Genomic DNA, 18,526 nt, shown 5'->3' with positions numbered 1-18,526 from the left:
GCTTTCCCAGGGCATAGCAGAGAGCTGGATCAGAAGTGAAGCAGCCAGGACTCGAACTGGCGCCCATATGGGATGCTGGCACTGCTGGCGGCAGATTTACCTGCTACACCACAGTTACAGCCCCATGGTAATGTTACTGTCATGTTTGTGGTGATGCTGTTTTAAACAAACCCACACTGCCACCTGAATAAAATACAGCGATCCCATTACTTATGGGATCATCATACTTGGTAATGGTTCATCATACTTGGTAATGGTAAATGACTGTGTTACCAATTTATGTATTTACTGTGCTATGCTTTATTTACATCATCACTTGTTTTTTTAAAAAAATTTATTTTATTTTATCTGAGAGGTATAGAAATGGAGAGAGAGTGAGAGAGGGAGAGAAAGACCTCCCATCTGCTGGTTCTCTCCCCAAATGTCTGGGACTGGGCACTCCATCCAGATCTCCCGTGTGGGTGGCGGGGACCCACTTGAGCCATCACCTGCTGCCTCCCGGAGTGCATGCTAGCAGGCAGCTGCAATTGGCGTGGAGCTGGGATTCCAACACCGTCATTCCGACACGGGATGTAGGCGCCCCAAGTGGTGCCTTGATTTCTGCATCAAACACCTGCTCCTATCATTTATTTTATAGCATCCTCCTTCTACTTATAAAACGTGTACTGTAGGCCTAGTGGTTAAGGTGCCAGTGTCTCCTATTCCAGTGTTTAGGTTTGATCCCCATTTCTGGCTCCTAACTCCAGCTTCCTGCCAGTGCACAAACCAGGAGGCTGCAGGTGATGGCTAAAGTAATTGGGTTCCTGCCAACCGTGTGGGCGATCTGGATCGAGTTCTTGGCTACCAGCTTTAGTCTCAGCCCAGGCCTGGCCGTTACAGGCATGGGGGGTATTGAACCTGCAGATGGGAGCTCTGTCTGTCTGCTCGCCTCTTAAATAAAGAGATAGTGTAATATCTTAAAAATAATTTAGAAGACAATTCGCTGTTCTTCAAGGACCAACCCAAACCATGAAGCTTTCCTCAGTGGCTCTGCTTGAGTTGTATTTTAAAGATGGTATCATGTAGTTACGTACGCATTAGCTAGCCTCCTAACTAGCAGGTGTTGGAGGTAGCCTCTGAGTCCATATTTCAGCTCCTCAGTGCCTTGTACAGTGCTTGATACTTATTAGGTATACCAGATGACTTAGTTGATAAATGTATAAATAAAAAAGAAATGAGGTGAAAAAACAGAATTTTTAATTTAAATTTTAAAGAACCAGCAGAGAATTAAGGAGGTATATTAACAAGTGGAAAGAATACATTGGATCTTCAGTTTAGTGATATTTAAAACAATTCAGTATCAGAAGAACTAAAAACAGGAGCAGAACTTTTTCCCACTGGGATCTGATACAGCGTTTTGTTTCTACTTGGAGGGTCTGACTTACTGGAGGAAAATTTTAATTCCAAGGGCAGGCATTCAGCCCAGTGGTTACGCCCACATTTGAGACGCCTGCATCCCATACTGGAGTGCTCGGGTTTGGAGCCTGGCTCTGTTTGTAGTTCCCAGGAGGCAGCAGGTGATGGCCCTCGCACTCTGGTCTCTGCCATCCTCAGGGAAACACAGATGGAGTTCCTGGCTCCTGGCATCAGCCTGGCCTAGCCCTGACTGTTGCAGGCATTTGGGAAGTAAATCAACAGATTTACTGCTTTTCGAATAAATAAAAATAAATACATTTTGACATACTTATTTGAAAGGCAGAATGACAGAGAGGGAAAGACACCCCCCCTCCCGACCCACACAGAGAGCGCTTCATTCCACTGGTTTACTCCCCAAATGCCCACTACAGCCAGGGCTGTGGCAGGCTGAAGTCCAGGAACCAAGTGCTGGCTTAACTCACCGCGCCACAACACCCAGCCCCAGATAGACTTTAAAAACAAAAACAAAAACCAAAAAAGAATTTTCACTGCGGCCTCAGAGGACGTGAAGAAGGGAGCAGGGGATTGAACACAGGCGGTGTGTGATGACTGGAGACGCACTCACGCACCGCGGCTCAAGGCAGGTGCACCCTGGGCACCTGCAGTCCTGGTTCCCAGCCTCCTGTCAGAGCTTTGTCTCCCACCTCCTTCTTACTCCCCAAGGGCGGTTTTCATATTCAGGCAATGTGAATGCCCACAGCCTTTCCCCCTCCTTCACCTGCCGCTGAGCTGCAGGCTGGACCGTGGGCGGAACAGCCACCCAGGACGTTCTAGAAGATTTTAGCAAGTCCCAGGGTCGCAGGGACGCTGGAGGGAGGCAGGCGGGACTCCCAGCAGCAATGTGGTGTTCTCTTTGAGTGGCTGGAAGGATAGAGGGGGAGTGGAGGAAGGGGTGGTGACAGCGCAGAGAGCAGGAGGCCAAGCGGGCTCCCTGGAGGGCGTGCAGGGAGAGCAGCCTCGCTGGGAGGACCGTGGGCTGTGGGGCACCGGGCCGTGCCGTGGCAGAGCGGGAGGGGCGGGGCTCCCCACACCTGCTCCTACGCAGGTGCCGCAAACCCTCAGTATTTCTGGGAAGGGTGGACCCCAAGGAGCTCAGCAGGAAGGTCGAGGTCCCCGTGAGGCCCGGTGGTTAAGGCGCCTCCCATGTGGGAATGCCTGGGTTCTGGTCCCGGTTCCTCTTCCTGTTCCCGCTTCCTGCTAGTGCACACCCTGGGAGGCTCAGCTGATGGCTCAAGTACCTGGGTCCCTGTCCCCTACATGGGAGACCCTGACGGAGTCCTAGGCTTCTGGCTGTGGCCCAGACGTGGCTGTCGTGGGCATCTGGGGTGTCAGAGCAAGAGAGATGTCTGCTTGCCTCTCTCGCTCTGATTCTCAATTAACTGAAATAGATACACATTCTGTATCAGAAAAGAAGGAAACTTTTCTCACAGCTCTGTCAAAATGCCATGGTTTTTTTTCTTTTCTTACCCCAGTAAAATATCCAGAAAATACTCAGAAAAAGGAAAAAATGGGAAAGCCCTCTATTAATGCCCCAAAAAGTCCACTTTGACATGGTAAATGGTGTGGTGCTTTTTTTTTTTTTTTTTGTCAACTGTGGTAAAAACTCATTTTAGCTAAATTAAGAGTTCTATGCACTTAAGCAAGTGGATTGTGTTGCTTTTGAGATATCTCTCAGGGCAAACAGATTTGATTTCAGGGCAACTTTAGGTAATGCCAGCATTTTCAATTTCTACTTTTTCTCAAAAGACTTTGTGCTCAGGGGGCCAGCGCTGTGGCAAAGAAGGTTAAGCCATCGCCTGCAGTGCCAGCATGCCATATGATGCCTGTTTGAGTCCGGGTGCCCCACTTCCAACCCAGCTCCCTGCTAACGGCCTGGGAAAGCAGCAGATGGCCCAGGTGCTTGGGCACCTGTACCCCTGTGGGAGACCCAGAAGAAGCTCTTAGCTTAGGCCTGGCCCAGCTTTGGCAGTTATGGCCATCTAGGGCGTGAACCAGTGGGTGGAAGATCTCTATCTCTTCTTCTCTCTCTCTCTGTAATGCTAACTCTGCCTTTCAGATAAATAAATCTTTTTTTTTTTTTTGGACAGGCAGAGTTAGACAGTGAGAGAGAGAGAGAGAGAGAGAGAGAGAGAGAGAGAGAGAGAGAAAGGTCTTCCTTCCGTTGGTTCACTCTCCAAATGGCTGCTACGGCCAGAGCTGCGCCAATCCGAAGCCAGGAGCCAGGTGCTTCCTCCTGGTCTCCCATGCGGGTGCAGGGCCCCAGCACTTGGGCCATCCTCCACTGCACTCCCGGGGCCACAGCAGAGAGCTGGACTGGAAGAGGAGCAACTGGGACAGAATCTGGCACCCCAGCTGGGACTAGAATCCAGGGTACTGTTGCCGCAGGCAGAGGATTAGCCTAGTGAGCCACGGCACCGGCCTTTTTTTTTTAAATTAAAGATTCATTTATTTATTTGAAAGGTAGAGTTATGAAGAGGCAGAGAAAGAGAAAGAGGGGGAGAGAGACAGAGAGAAGAGAGAGAGAGAGAGATAGAGAGAGAGAAAGCCTTCCATCCAGTGGTTCACTCCCCAAATGGTTGCAATGGCTGGAGCTGCACCAATCCAAAGCCAGGAGTTTCTTCTGGTTCTCCCATGAAGATGCAGGACCCCAAGCACTTGGGCCATCTTCTAATGCTCTCCCAGGCCATAGCAGAGAGCTGGATCGGAAGTGGAGCAGCCAGGACTTGAACCAGAGCTCATATGGGATGCCGGCACTGTGGGTGGTGGCTTTACCCACTATGCCACAGTGCCGGTCCCATAAATAAACTTTAAAAATTCATTTTCTTTTTTTTAACATTTTACAAATATTATTTTGAATTCACACTATTGGTCTAGGTCCCAGTGATAGAGCAGTGAACAAAACAGACTTCCTGCCTGTGGCTGGAGATGGGGGTGGGCCAGATGCACAGTTTACATTGTGTATTAGAAAGTGATCTTTGAGGAAAAACAAAGCAGAGATGGAGTACAGGGAGTGTTTTCAGGGTTTTAAAATGAGGTGGCCACCGGCGGGCAGTTGGCCTGTGTCCTGCAGGTGGTGCCTGGGCCCCTGGGACTGTGCTCTGGCGGGGTTGGAAGCAGGTGGCAAAAGCCCGTGGGCAGCAGGGGGCGGAGCGGTTCCTGCAGAGCCTTGTGGGACACCGAAGGGGCTCTGGCCTTTTCTGTGATGAGACAGAGGGTGGCAAACAAGGCAGCCCCTGATTTCACAAAAACCTGGGTGCTAGGCTGGGGAGCAAAGAGAACAGGTGTAGGAGAGGAGAGACCACTGCAGCCGTCCCAGAAATGAACCAGACTCGACATTCTTCAGGAAGGATTGATGTGTTTACAAAAAGGGAGGAGAATGTGCCTGTGGAATACAAAAATAGATAATAAATAAATAAAAGGCAAGGAGCTAATTATTTTTTGAATATTTACATTGAGAGAAAAAGAGCAGTTCGGTAGCTACTCTGCTACTGCATGTTCTCAGTGGGTTTGTGAGTTCTGGACAGTTGGGTCTCTAGAATTTTTTTTTTTCCTGCTAGAAACATGCTGGCAGGGTTTGGTCAGTGTGTTTTAAAATGAGCCTGGGGCAGGTGTTCAGCCCAGTGGTCAGGACCTCGGGGGTCTGGGTGCCTGCACCCCATGTCCAAGTGTCTCAGTCACTGCTTCCAGTCCAGCTTCTTTTTAATGCGTGCCCGTGGAGGCAGCAGGTTATGGCTCAGGTACTTTGGTCTCTCACTCAGTTCTCGGCTTTTGGCATAGGGTTAGCTCAGCCTTGGCCGTGCCAGCACTTGGGGAGTGAGCCAGCGGTTGGGAGCCCGCTCTCTGTCTCTCTGCCTCTGGGGGCGGGAAACCCAGGAGCTTTTATGGAACCTTTTTAAGATGTCTGCCTCCACTCCTTTTCCAAACTTGCCTGACAGCCTGTTAGGAATGCAGGTTCTGAGCCTTTCCCATTTCACAGCTATGGATGGGGTACAGCGAATACGTGTATACAGTCCTTCCAGCAAGACCACGACGGAATTCGTAGGACCAACAAGAAACGCCCCCAGTCTGGATTCCAGCACACCTGTTGGGGTGGGCGGCCCATCTGGAAAGTGTGGCAGGGCGCCCACAGCGCCGGCAGGTGGCGCCACGTGACCGCAGAGAGCGCGCTGCCCGGCCGAGCGGCGGGCGGTCCGAGAGCCGCTCTGCCGCGCGGTGCCCGGGCCGCCAGGCTGCCGCTGACTCCCGCGGAGCGGCGCGCACGAGTAGCCGGCGGGTGGGGGCATGGCTGGTGCCCGGTCTTCTTTTTAGGCCATGTGGAGCCTAAGCCGTGCTTAGTCGGCTTCTCGGGGTACCGGGACCGGAGGGTGCAGTCCTTGCGGCCCCCGCATTGAGCACTGGGGAACAGGCAAGGCTGTGCGGCGGGAACGGGCGGCCTCCCGCCGCGGGGCTCTGGCCCCACCCGGCCAGCCGGGCGCGGGGATCTACTACCGAGCCCCCTCAGGGAGAACCAGACCTTCGGACAGTTCCTTTCCATTGGCAGCCGGGCGGGAGGCCCCGCCCCCTCCCCTACGGTTCTCATCTCTGACTGGCTCTCGCGTCCCGGCCGGCCACGCCTCCTCCCCTCGCACATACACAAGAGTCACGCGCCTTTCAGTAGGAAACTTGGCGTGCTGAGGAGGACCGTGGCCCTCCTCGCCCCACCCACCTACCTTGCTATTGGCCCGCAGCGCTGCGTGCGGCCACGCCCCCATTCCAGCCCCCTGGCTGTGAGGGCGGGCTCCCGCTCGTGATTGGCTGGCCGACCTGCCTCTCGCGGGAGCGGCGAGCCCGCCCCTCCTTCTCACTCCCGCCCACCACCCTCCACCCCCCCCCCCCCGCCCGCGAGCCTCGGGGTTTCTCCGCTGGCTGCGGCCGAATCAGTGTCAGTCAGGGAGGCGGACTGATAAGCACTGGGCCTGACGCTCCGCCGCAGTCTCGCCCCGGGGCCGGTGCCTGTGCTCGCGCCGCCGGGTAGAAGGATGAGGCCGCAGCTGGAGCAGCCACCCTATGATTGGCTGTGGCGCTTGTGAACCCGAAGTAAAGATGGCGGGCGGGCAGGCAGCCGCCGCACTGCCCACTTGGAAGATGGCGGCGCGCCGCAGCCCCAGCGCCCGCGACCGGGGGGTCCTGCAGGCGGCGGCGGCGCGGCTGCTGCTGCTGCTGCTGCTGAGCTGCTGCTGCGGCGCGGGCGGCTGCGCCGCGGCCGGCGAGAGCGAGGAGACCGTGATCATCGGGCTGCGGCTGGAGGACACGAACGACGTGTCGTTCATGGAAGGGGGGGCGCTGCGGGTGAGCGAACGCACCCGGGTCAAGCTGCGGGTGTACGGGCAGAACATCAACAACGAGACGTGGTCCCGCATCGCCTTCACCGAGCACGAGCGGCAGCGCCACGGCCCCGCGCCGCCGGAGCCGGACAGCGGCCCCCAGCGCTGCGGCATCCGCACCTCGGACATCATCATCCTGCCGCACATCATCCTCAACCGCCGCACGTCTGGCATCATCGAGATCGAGATCAAGCCGCTGCGCAAGATGGAGAAGAGCAAGTCCTACTACCTGTGCACGTCGCTCTCCACGCCCGCGCTGGGCGCCAGCGGCCCGGGCTCGGCGGGCGGCAAGGGCGGCGGCAAGGGCGGCGCGGGGGTGGCCGGGCTGCCGCCGCCGCCCTGGGCCGAGACCACCTGGATCTACCACGACGGTGAGGACACCAAGATGATCGTGGGCGAGGAGAAGAAGTTCCTGCTGCCCTTCTGGCTGCAGGTGATCTTCATCTCGCTGCTGCTCTGCCTGTCGGGCATGTTCAGCGGCCTCAACCTGGGGCTCATGGCCCTGGACCCCATGGAGCTGCGCATCGTGCAGAACTGCGGCACCGAGAAGGAGAAGAACTACGCCAAGCGCATCGAGCCCGTGCGCCGGCAGGGCAACTACCTGCTGTGCTCGCTGCTGCTGGGCAACGTGCTGGTCAACACCACGCTCACCATCCTGCTGGACGACATCGCCGGCTCGGGCCTCGTGGCCGTGGTGGTCTCCACCATCGGCATCGTCATCTTCGGCGAGATCGTGCCCCAGGCCATCTGCTCCCGGCACGGCCTGGCCGTCGGCGCCAACACCATCTTCCTCACCAAGTTCTTCATGATGATGACCTTCCCGGCCTCGTACCCGGTCAGCAAGCTGCTGGACTGCGTCCTGGGCCAGGAGATCGGCACCGTGTACAACCGGGAGAAGCTGCTGGAGATGCTGCGGGTCACCGACCCCTACAACGACCTGGTCAAAGAGGAGCTGAACATCATCCAGGGCGCGCTGGAGCTGCGCACCAAGACGGTGGAGGACGTGATGACCCCGCTGCGCGACTGCTTCATGATCACCGGAGAGGCCATCCTGGACTTCAACACCATGTCGGAGATCATGGAGAGCGGCTACACGCGCATCCCCGTGTTCGAGGGCGAGCGCTCCAACATCGTGGACCTGCTCTTCGTCAAGGACCTGGCCTTCGTGGATCCGGACGACTGCACTCCGCTGAAAACCATCACCAAGTTTTATAACCACCCCTTGCACTTTGTTTTCAATGACACCAAGTTGGACGCTATGCTGGAGGAATTTAAGAAAGGTGGGAGATTCTGGTCTGTTTCCTTGGCTTGTCCCTCTTTCTCTCTCCATCCCCCCCCCACCTCCACCCCCCAAACACACACACACACACACACACACTGGCGTCCTCCACCCTCACACCAACCCCCCAAGGCGAGTTGACCGGAATTTCTCCTTCTCTCTTTGTTGCGAAGTTGAAAGGGTGGCGTGGATTGGGGGGACGGATTGAACTGGTCCGCAAAGGCGCGAGAGTGCCGGCCGGTCGCGTCCTTGCTTGGTGATTCCTGTGCACGGTGATACCCTAACCCCGCACCCCCTGCGCGGCGCACGGGGTGGGCTCGGGTCTCCAGGGGTCTGCCGCGCTCCCTGTCTGGGCTCTGAGTGGGGCTGGGCTGATGCCATGCCGTTTGGTTGCCAGGAACAAATCCCAGGAACAGCTTTCTAAACCCAGGGCAGACCTCTTGGTCCCCTCGCTCGTCCACAGTGAGGGTTCAGAGGCGCGATTCATTTTCTATAGCTTCTTGTTTCTCGTCGGGCACCCTGGGGGTGAGGGTGGGGATGGGGACGAGTTGAGGTCTGCCTCTGAGGCCTGAGGACCACCTAAGCCAAGTACCGCCACAAAAACTCATTCATTCATTCATTCATTCGGAATGTGACTTAGCTAGGATAGAAGTTTTCTTGAGAACTGGCTAGCTGTTAATCTGTGACTTGGGCTGACCGGAGCAGGCGAGCTAGTTAACCTTTTGTGAGGCTCTGGCTCCTGTTGCTTTCTTCCCTCCTTGTTTACGTTGACCTGACAACTAAAATATCCCAAACCCAGTGTGGTTTTGGCTAACAGCTTGAGCCTTTAACAACGGCATGCCTCTTTCTCCGTTAATTACAGCTTATTTATTTCTTGACCGGCTGTAGTTTAAAAGTGTTCTTTTCTCACTCCGGCCACCTGATAGGTTGACTTGGAGTCGGTCTCTAAGCCAGCTCTCCCTGTTCCGGGGTGTTCTGAGGGGAAGGGTGAGCAAGGCCGCACCTGGTGTGGTTCTCAGCACCTCATTTCTCGCTCTGTAGTGGCTCTGGCGCGCGCGCATGGTTTTTTTTTTTTTTTTTTTTTTTTTAACCGTGTAACAAACAGGGCAGTGTTGTCACTGAGGTTCTGATCACTAGCCAGAGCCGTCTGAAAGCCGGGGGACGCTGTGTGCACTTGACTGACACAGATGTGGGTGTGAGTTTTGTGACCTGGTAGTCCTCAGAACCAACTCTCCGCCAACAGTGGGCTGTCGCCTGAAAAAGGCCATGTGTAGCCGGCAGCAGCACCCAGGCCCCATCATCTGAACACTCAGGGTGTGAGGGTGCCCTAATTCCAGCTTCCCGGCTGAATGGTATCCTCCCTAGAAGAGGATCACATTGCAGTCATTTTCATATAAAGGGAGAGAGCAGAATGTGCTTTGGAGCTTGGCGATTTGCATTTAAAAGCAGACGGAGATTCTCTCGGATTCTTAAACAGTGAGAGGAAACAGCCGGCATCTCTGGGCACCAGGGCTTCTTTCTGGGATGTCATTGCTCTCACCTGCAGGTTGTTGATCAGAGCACCTCACGGGGCCTCGCGTTCTTCAATACGGAGAGAGATCATGAAGAAAATGCCTCTAGGCTTTTTTTTTTTTTTTCTAAATTTCCCAGTGTGTTGATTTGGATAATTCACTGCCTGTTCAGAATTTTTACACACGTACTAGTGGATTGATTGCACCAGCTCATACACCTTGCTAAGGCTCTTCATTTCTGTATCTTTGAGCTTGGAGACTCTGTGCACCTCCCAGCTCATTGATCCTGCTGCCCCAGCTCAGACTTAAAAATTTGTATGAGTTTGAAATTTCTGTTTGGTTGTCCTTGAATAGGTTTCCTATAACTGATTCATTTTCATGAAGAACATTTTTCTCCCCAAATCACCTCTCAGTATTTTTTTTGAAACGTATTCTTTAAATGATTGAATTACCACTAATATTTTCCCATGAATTTTGGAAAAAGAAGCATGCACAATATTTTAGTTTTGTTCTTAACTAAAATGAGGTACAGTATTTGCTTAAGAAGATAGCACAAGTTAAAGGCACATTGAATGAAGCTAGTGGCAGATTTGGGAGAGCAGGCCAAGATAGTTGGCTGCAAATGGGAAATTTTTGTTTTTAAAAATTTATTTTATTATTTGAAAGAATTCCAGAGAGAGACAGAGGTCTTCCATTCGCTGGTTCATTCCCCCAATACAGAGACACAGACATCTTCCACCTGCCTTGGTTCACTCTCCAAATAGCCGCAAAGGCAGGAGCAGAGCTGATTGGAAGACTAGAGTTTCTTCTGGATCTCCCATGTGGGTGCAGGGGACCAAGCACTTGAGCCATCCTCTGCTGCTTTCTCAGGCACATTAGCAGGGCCCTGGATCAGAAGTGGAGCAGCTGGCTCTTGAACCAGCACCACATGAGATGCCAGCACTACAGGCCAGAGTTTTAACCCACTGTGCCACAGCACCACCCTGCAAAAGGGAAATTAAACCATGATTTTAAAAGAATGGGGTAGGTGTTTGTTATTTAAGCTGTAGGAATAACTGACTTGCCACCCTCCCTCTTTTGTGGACATGTTTTGTCTTTTCAGTCTTATTGTCATTTATATTCATTCCTTTTTATGGGTGAGTTAAACATTTCACCTGATTTTTTTCGTTCCTCATTTTCTAATTCAATTATAACATAATGTGACTAGCCCACCTTCTGTTGTTTTTCTCTCTCAAATAATAGTGAATAATGGTGTATAGGATGATTCAAAGGCATCTTTCCCACCCCTTCCCCTTGCTCCTAACAAATCTATTTCCAAAAAACAAAAGCAGAACAAATACCCTCAACAATACCAACTGTGACTTCCTCAAATTGGTTACATCATCAGTCCAGATTGCACTGAAAATGACCTTCCCTAGCGAAGAGTGCCTGTGTGGACGCCTCAGCTGTGTGTAGCTGTACAGAATTAGTTCGAGTTAGTCTTCGTGTAGGAGGAGGCCATCTAGGGTGCTGAAGTTGGGAAACAAAAGCTGTCTTTTTATGTGTGTGTGGCTGTCTTCTTCCTAATTGTTAGGATTTTTTTTTTTTTGGTGGAGGTGGGGGGGGGGTCTGGCTACCAGGAAGATCTGGGCTGCACTTGAGGTTGGAAGGTAGGAGTTACACTAATTTTAAGGTTGGTGATGATGATAGTGAAGCTGGTAATCATTATGTACCTGTTTACTCTGTGGCGGATACAGGACTGGGTGCTGTCCATGAATCTCACTAGTTCAGGCTCACAATGGCTGAATGCTGCAGTAGCTCCATTGTACAAATGAGGAAATTGAGGCTGGAGTGAACGGTATGTTCAAGGCCGCATGGTAATTAGTTTAACTCTTGTCTGTGTGAGACCAGAACTTGCTGTTCTCCACGCTGTTAGGCTGGTCTCCTTGATCCTGATTTTATATTTCTGTTTTACTGAGTGTGAGGTTTGGCTTCCCGTCAAAACATTGTCAGAGCCTCTTGGGCAGTAGATACAGAAATGTGTTTAAACATATGGATCTGGCTTTAAACCAGCGCTTCTGTGACACTGTGCGTAATCATTGGGATCCCTGCTTCTGCCGGTGAAGCAAATCAGTTTTTTGGCTAGTGTGCTTCTAAAACCAAAGCGTTCTGTTTAGAATATTTGCCTTCCAAGCATCCAGATTCATTTTGTGCGTGTTTGATAGTAGCATTGTACTGGACTGGTGTGCACTTGAACTCCACCACTGGTTTCTTAATGCCTAAATTACATAACAGTGTTTCGCTGTTGGTTTCTTATCTGCTTCTCTGGCAGGGGTCACATGGTAATTTGTCACACTCCATTGTATGTTCTCATCTTGGCCTGATTTTCATTTTTTCTTAGCCACTATATGGCAACAGTAGGTAGCGAATGAGCTTCCTTGTTCTCTGCCTCTCTCTACTCCACGCAGGAGTCTTTTCCCTCAGCTTTGTGGTTGCCTATAAATCCAGATAAGAGAATACGTTCAGTAAATCCCACGAGAGAATTATGAGAATTTCAGAAAAATGATCTAAAGCAAAATAACGTAGGAGAAGGGAAACGCTAATCAGAGGCCATGACTCTGCAGACGCCAGGGTGAGCCTTTGCTTCCACCTGACATGCCCTTCCTAAGGAGAGAGTGCGGCCTCCTAGCGGCCCAGTCGTCTGCCCGAAGTGGGGTCTGAAGCAGTAGTAACGGGTTATTGTTTCATTGTTTTCTCTTAGCTTTCTAACAGTTGCATTCGAGTAGCGGGCAGCTTACTTTGTGCAGCTGCTAGGGACCTAAGTTCTTTTCTGACTTTTTCTTACCTAGGAACAGGTGAGATCGCTAGATAAGGTGGTTCTGAATCAAATAGAGTCTTCACTTAAAACATTGGGTATAACATTTTCTTTACAAGTCTCTCCATATTAATATGCTGAGAGTTTATTTTTATTTGAAAAGTAGCATTACAGAGCAAGGGAGACAGAGAGAGAGAGACAGACTGACTGACTGACCGACAGACCTTCCATCTGCTGGTTCACTCTCCAAATGGCCATGATACCCAGGGCTGAGCTAGGAGCCAGGAGCTCCATCTGGATTTCCCACTTGGGCAGCAGGGGCCCAGGCACTTGGGCCGTCTTCTGCTGCTTTTCCCAGGCCATTAGCAGGGAGCTGGATTGGAAGTGGAGCAGCTGGGACACAAACTGGTGCCTATATGGGACACTGGTATCACAGACCGCAGCTTAACCTGCTATGCTCCAACAGCAGTCCATGAAAGTTTAATATTAAAAACTTTTTTCCCCTCACTAAATTAAGTTTTACACTTGCCTAGGATCTAGGAAGATTTTTTAAAATTGGTGTTTAAGAGTATGAATGGTGTCCGAGGGAGTGGATATCTTTATGATCTTGTTTGTTTCGTCTTGTGTGTTAATACATGTTAGATCATTAAAATTTTCTGTGTTCTTAGAGCGTCATTACGGAATATCCAGAGAGTACGGAATCAGGGGGAAGGCTTGAGGGTCATCTAGTCCAGTGTTCGCCAGACTTAGCAGGTGATAAGGTTTACTTGGATCACTAATTAAGAGTGAGGTCCTGGGCCTCACTCGGGACCTTCTGAACCGGAAGACTGGGAAAAGAGTCTCTGGGGACAGGGCCTTGGAATCCATGCTGTCAACAGCTACCACCCTCAAGTGACACTTATGGTCAGGTGAGTTTAAGAACAGTGATGGCCGGTGCCGTGGCTCAATAGGCTAATCCTCCGCCTGCTGCGCCAGCACCCCAGCTTCTATTCCCGGTCAGGGTGCCAGATTCTGTCCCGGTTGCTCCTCTTCCAGGCCAGCTCTCTGCTGTGGCCCAGGAGTGCAGTGGAGGATGGCCCAAGTGCTTGGCCCTGCACCCACGTGGGAGACCAGAAGAAGCACCTAGTTCCTGGCTTCAGATCAGCGCGGTGTGCTGGCCACGGTGCGCCGGCCGCAGCGGCCATTGAGGGGTGAACCAATGGAAAAAGGAAGACTTTTCTCTCTGTCTCTCTCTCTCTCTCTCTCTCACTTTCCACTCTGCCTGTCAAAAAAATAAAACAAACAAACAAACAAAAACCAGTGGTCTGGGGCTGGTGCTGTGGCCTATTGGATAAAGCTGTCACCTGCAGTGCTGGCAGTCCCAGCTGTTCCACTTCTGATCCAGCTTTCTGCTATGGCCTGGGAAAGCTGTGGAAGATGGCCCAAGTCCTTGGGCCCCTGCACCCATGTGGGAGACCCAGAAGAAGCTCCTGGCTCCTGGCTTCGGATCAGCCCAGCCCTGGCCATTGCAGCCATTTGGGGGGGGGGGGAGTGAACCTGTGGATGGAAGACTTTCTCTCTGCCTCTATGTCTCTGTAACTCTGCCTTTCAAATAAATAAATAAATCTTTACCAAAAAAAAAAAAAAAAAAAAGAAACACTGGTCTGGTCACCCTCTCAAATCAGGAAGGTAAACCCTGAGAAAGAGGAGAGAAAGTGACTGTGCTTCCTGCCTACCTAGTAGCATCAACTGACTAGAACCCATGCACTGACTTCTAGAGTGCAGTTCCTTCCACTCCAATAGGCTGGCCTCCTGTTCCCAAGTTATTCAGTTAAGGTAGCTGCATCACCGAAAAAGCAAATGATCAGATTTGCCAATGGTTTTTATTTATCTGGGTTTTTGTTGTTGTTGTTGTTTATTTTTTTGGCCATTGGCTATTTATTTGAAAGACAGGGTGATTGGGTACGAGTAAAGAGAGAGAGAGAGGGAAAGAGGGGGGTTATCTTTCACCTGCTTATTTACTACCCAAATGGCTGCAACAGCTTGGGCTGGGACAGGTCAAAGTCAAGAACCAGGAAACCCATCTGGGTTTTCCACGCGAATGGCAAGAATCCAAGTACTGTCATCTGAACCATCATCTGCTGCTTCCCAGAATGCACATTAGCAGGTAGCTGGACTGGAAGCAGAGGCATGACTTGGTCCACGGCACTCTGAACTGAGATGTAGGTATTCCAAGCAGTGGCTTAGCCCACTGCACCACAGCACCTGCCCTGTGATTTTAATGTTGATCTTTTCGATATCCTCCATTCAAGCAATCTTTGACAGGCGTTTTTATTACATAGAAGTCTGAGCGTGTGAGCTTATTTTACTTTATCCTTTATTTTAGCTTGGTTTAACTGAGGTTTTTATTCTGCTGTGGTGAAACTAGGAAGTAGTTTAGGAAATGGTAATTGATACCTAGGTTGTTTGACGCCTCAGGTAGGTAAGGCATGTCTTTGGATTTACCTTGTTTTGGAGATCCCACAGTGATACATGTTCTTGTTGGCTGTTTCTTTAAGTAATGAAGCTTGGATGGAGGTCTATGAGGTCTGTGGCAGAAACTTCTTTTGCCCTTTCCTTTCTGTTTCTTGTTCAGCTCAGTAAAAATTCTATTGAAAAGTTCATCAGAGCCTTGGAAGCCTGTGTCCCACCAGGCAGCTTCATGCCCTTCCAGGTACTCTAGAGTGGTGGTGGTAGGTGGCTTGTTTTATTTTTGTTTTTTCTATGACTGACTGATTTTTTTTTTTTTTGAAAGGCAGAATGACAAAGAGATCTTCTATCCTCTGGTTCTGTCCCCAAATGGCCATAATGACTGGGTCTGGGCCAGGCTGAAGCCAGGAGTCTGGAACTCCATCCCTGTCTTCCACGTGGGTGCAGGGGCCCAGGTACCTGGGCCGTTTTCCCTTGCTTTCCCAGGTGCACTAGCAGGAAGCTGGAGCAGAGCAGAGCGGCTGGGACCAGAAACAGCACTCTGATATGGGATGCCGTTGTTGCAAGCGGCTGCTAACCCATTGGGCCTCAAAGCCTGTCCCATGGGTTTTCAGAAATATAAGCTAAATTCTTACAGAGAATCACACATGGTTTTCCCATTGTTGTGTTAATAATGTCACCAAAGCTTGAGCCTCAACCTTTAGGTCGGGAGAAACCATAGCTGAACACCAGCCCTGGCTTAGCAAGAACTGGATTAAACAGGAAAAGACCTTGTTCTGATTTTTCTCTTGGTTTTTATTGGGATTTTGTACTACCTGCCTTCTCCCTTAAAATGGCCTCACAATTATTCTGAAACATTCCAAGCTATCGACAGAGGCTGGTTAATTTTAATTATTAGCAAACCTAAGCACAGTTAAAAATTTTGTCAACCAGGAAAACCACAAAATTGACTGAGCCAAATCATACTTTATGGTTTTATTTGCTCTTTAACTCCTTAAACTTTTATGAACAAGCCTTTGGAATCCATCTAGATGTTTACTGAATTTAGGTATAAAGTAGAATATGCAGTATCTTCAGAAAGTTCACAGAGTGACATAGGGGTATGCCACGGTTTATTTACCTGTTTATGAATATTGTAATTATTTCTGTATTTTGGTTGTTACAAAGCTGCTAAGAACATTCTTGCACACATACACAGAAATTCATGGGAAAAATGGAATTAAAGATAAGTAATACAAATTTTTTTAAGTTAACACATAGTTTTTCCATAATATACATTTTTCCATGAGCTTTTTGAATATCTTACATATTTCTTTTTTTTAATATTTTTTTTATTTGAAAGAGTTACACAGAGAGGTAGAGACAGAGAGAAAGAGAGAGAGAGAGATCTTCCATCTGCTGATTCACTCCCTAAATGGCCACAATGGCCGGAGCTAGGCAGATCTGAAGCCAGGAGCCAGGAGCTTCTTCTAGGTCTCCCATGTGGGTTCAGGGTCCTAAGCACTTGGGCCATCCTCTGCTGCTTTCCCAGGCTCATTAGTAGGGAGCTGGATCAGAAGTGGAGCAGCCGGGATTCGAATTGGCGTCTGTATGGGATGCCAGCGCTGCAGGCTGGGGCTTTAACCAACTGTGCCAAAGTGCTGGCCCCACATGTTTCTTTCAAAGGAACACTCCTCTCTAAACACACATGTATTATAATTATTGGTAGTAAACTTAAATTCCAGTAAGATTTGCTTGGCATATAGAGTATTTATTGAACCTAAATACATGGAAATAGACCATCATAGTTGAATACAGTTTATTTTGGTATTATCTTTTCATCTTTTTAAAAAATCATTTATCTGTGAGGCAGAAAGAGAGCAAGACAGAAAGAGAAACAGAGTACAAGCTCTCATCTGCTGGTTCTTTCCCCAAGTACTTGCAGGTGCTGGGGCTGGGATCCTGGAGTTCAACCCAGCCCAGCTGGTTGACAGGGACCCAACTACTCGAGCCATTGCTGTTGTCTCTCAGGGATTGGAAGCTGATGTGAGATTGGAACCAGGGCACTGTGATAGGGAAGTGGTGTGCTAAGTTCCCATCCCTTCCTTCTCTCTCTCCCTATGTATATATATACACTGTGATTGAATTCTATACTGTTATTTTTGTGCTAATTGCTATTACTTAATAAGGTGGCTACACACACATATGCATTCATAAAGAACACAGAAGAATTTATTACATGTGCTACCTTCTTAAGAGCAAGAATACTAAGTTTAAAATAATTCTTCATTCTTTTTAACCCTAGGTGATGGGAAAAGACAACAAAGTTTAAAAGAAATAGATGGCCGGCGCCGTGGCTCACTAGGCTAATCCTCCGCCTTGCGGTGCCGGCACACCGGGTTCTAGTCCCGGCTGCCCCTCTTCCAGGCCAGCTCTCTGCTGTGGCCAGGGAGTGCAGTGGAGGATGGCCCAAGTGCTTGGGTCCTGCACCCCATGGGAGACCAGGATAGGCACCTGGCTCCTGCCATCGGATCAGCGCGGTGCGCCGGCCGTAGCGCGCCAGCCGCGGCGGCCATTGGAGGGTGAACCAACGGCAAAGGAAGACCTTTCTCTCTGTCTCTCTCTCTCTCTCACTGTCCACTCTGCCTGTCAAAAAAAAAAAAAAAAAAAAAAAAAAAGAAATAGAGCAAATGTTCATGAATTTTGAAAGCTCTTTAATAACCAGTTTTAAAACTGAAGGAAGATCTTAAATTACCCTGGTAAAATCTTTTAACATTGATTACATCATGAGAATAAAAAATGGCAATGTCTAATAGCAAGTTTGCTTTTATCAGTGTAAATTTGTAATACTTTTAGAAGGCAACCAGGAGTCATAGAAATGTCCTACTCTTTGGCTTAGTAATTTTTCCCAGGAAATCTTAATTCAAAAGAAGAAAAAAAGCTATGTTAGCTTTTCATATTGCATATATATTTATCTGTAATATTATCTGTAAGTAGAAATTGGGAATAAATAAATGGTAATTAAAGAAGGGCATGGAAGGGAAAGAATTAAGAAAATTGTGTACATTAATTGCAACCATTGAATGATCATTTTTTAAAAATATTTATTTATTTATTTGAAAGTCAGAGTTACACAGAGAGAGGAGAGGCAGAGAGAGAGAGAGAGAGACAGAGAGAGAGAGAGAGACAGAGAGAGAGAGAGAGAGAGGTCTTCCATCTGATGGTTCACTTCCCAGTTTGCTGCAATGGCTGGAGTTGTGCTGATCTGAAGCCAGGAGCCAGGAGCTTCTTCTGGATCTCCCACGTGGGTGCAGGGGCCCAAGGACTTGGGCCATCCTCTACTGCTTTCCCAGGCCATAGCAGAGAGCTGGATGGGAAGTGGAGCATCTGGGACTTAAACCGGCGCCCATATGGGATGCCGGCACTGCAGGTAGAGGCTTTACCCACTACGCCACAGCGCCAGCCTCTGAATAATTTTGAAGGTGGTAGATTTCAGAATTAGCCTGGTCATTTGTGTGGGTTCTAAATACATAGCAGTGTACAAGGGTACAGGTTGGAAGGGAACGTGGGAAAAGTGAGTATAGCTGGTGTGTTAGGGCAGGGTGATCATAGCCAGTCTTCGCGGAAGTGTCCTTCTTGACTTTGTAGGGTGATATAGCTGGAAAAAGTTCAAATCTGCTAAGAATATTAGGATCTT

General features: G+C 49.9%; 1 protein-coding gene across 3 annotated transcripts in view; it reads left to right on the top strand.

The window, feature by feature from the left end:
* The first annotated feature begins 6,342 nt into the window (after nucleotides 1–6,342).
* Nucleotides 6,343–18,526, top strand: part of CNNM2 (cyclin and CBS domain divalent metal cation transport mediator 2) — a 173,349-nt gene continuing 161,165 nt past the window's right edge. For all 3 annotated transcript variants that reach the window (XM_062214686.1, XM_062214685.1, XM_062214687.1), the window contains exon 1: nucleotides 6,343–8,098. In XM_062214686.1, coding sequence (XP_062070670.1) covers nucleotides 6,502–8,098 — 1,597 coding nt within the window. In that variant the 5' untranslated portion in view covers nucleotides 6,343–6,501. The remainder of the gene's footprint in view (nucleotides 8,099–18,526) is intronic.

The sequence above is a fragment of the Lepus europaeus genome, chromosome 17, assembly GCF_033115175.1.
Source record: "Lepus europaeus isolate LE1 chromosome 17, mLepTim1.pri, whole genome shotgun sequence".
Lineage (NCBI taxonomy): Eukaryota > Metazoa > Chordata > Mammalia > Lagomorpha > Leporidae > Lepus > Lepus europaeus.
This window is presented reverse-complemented; position numbering and strand designations above follow the sequence as displayed.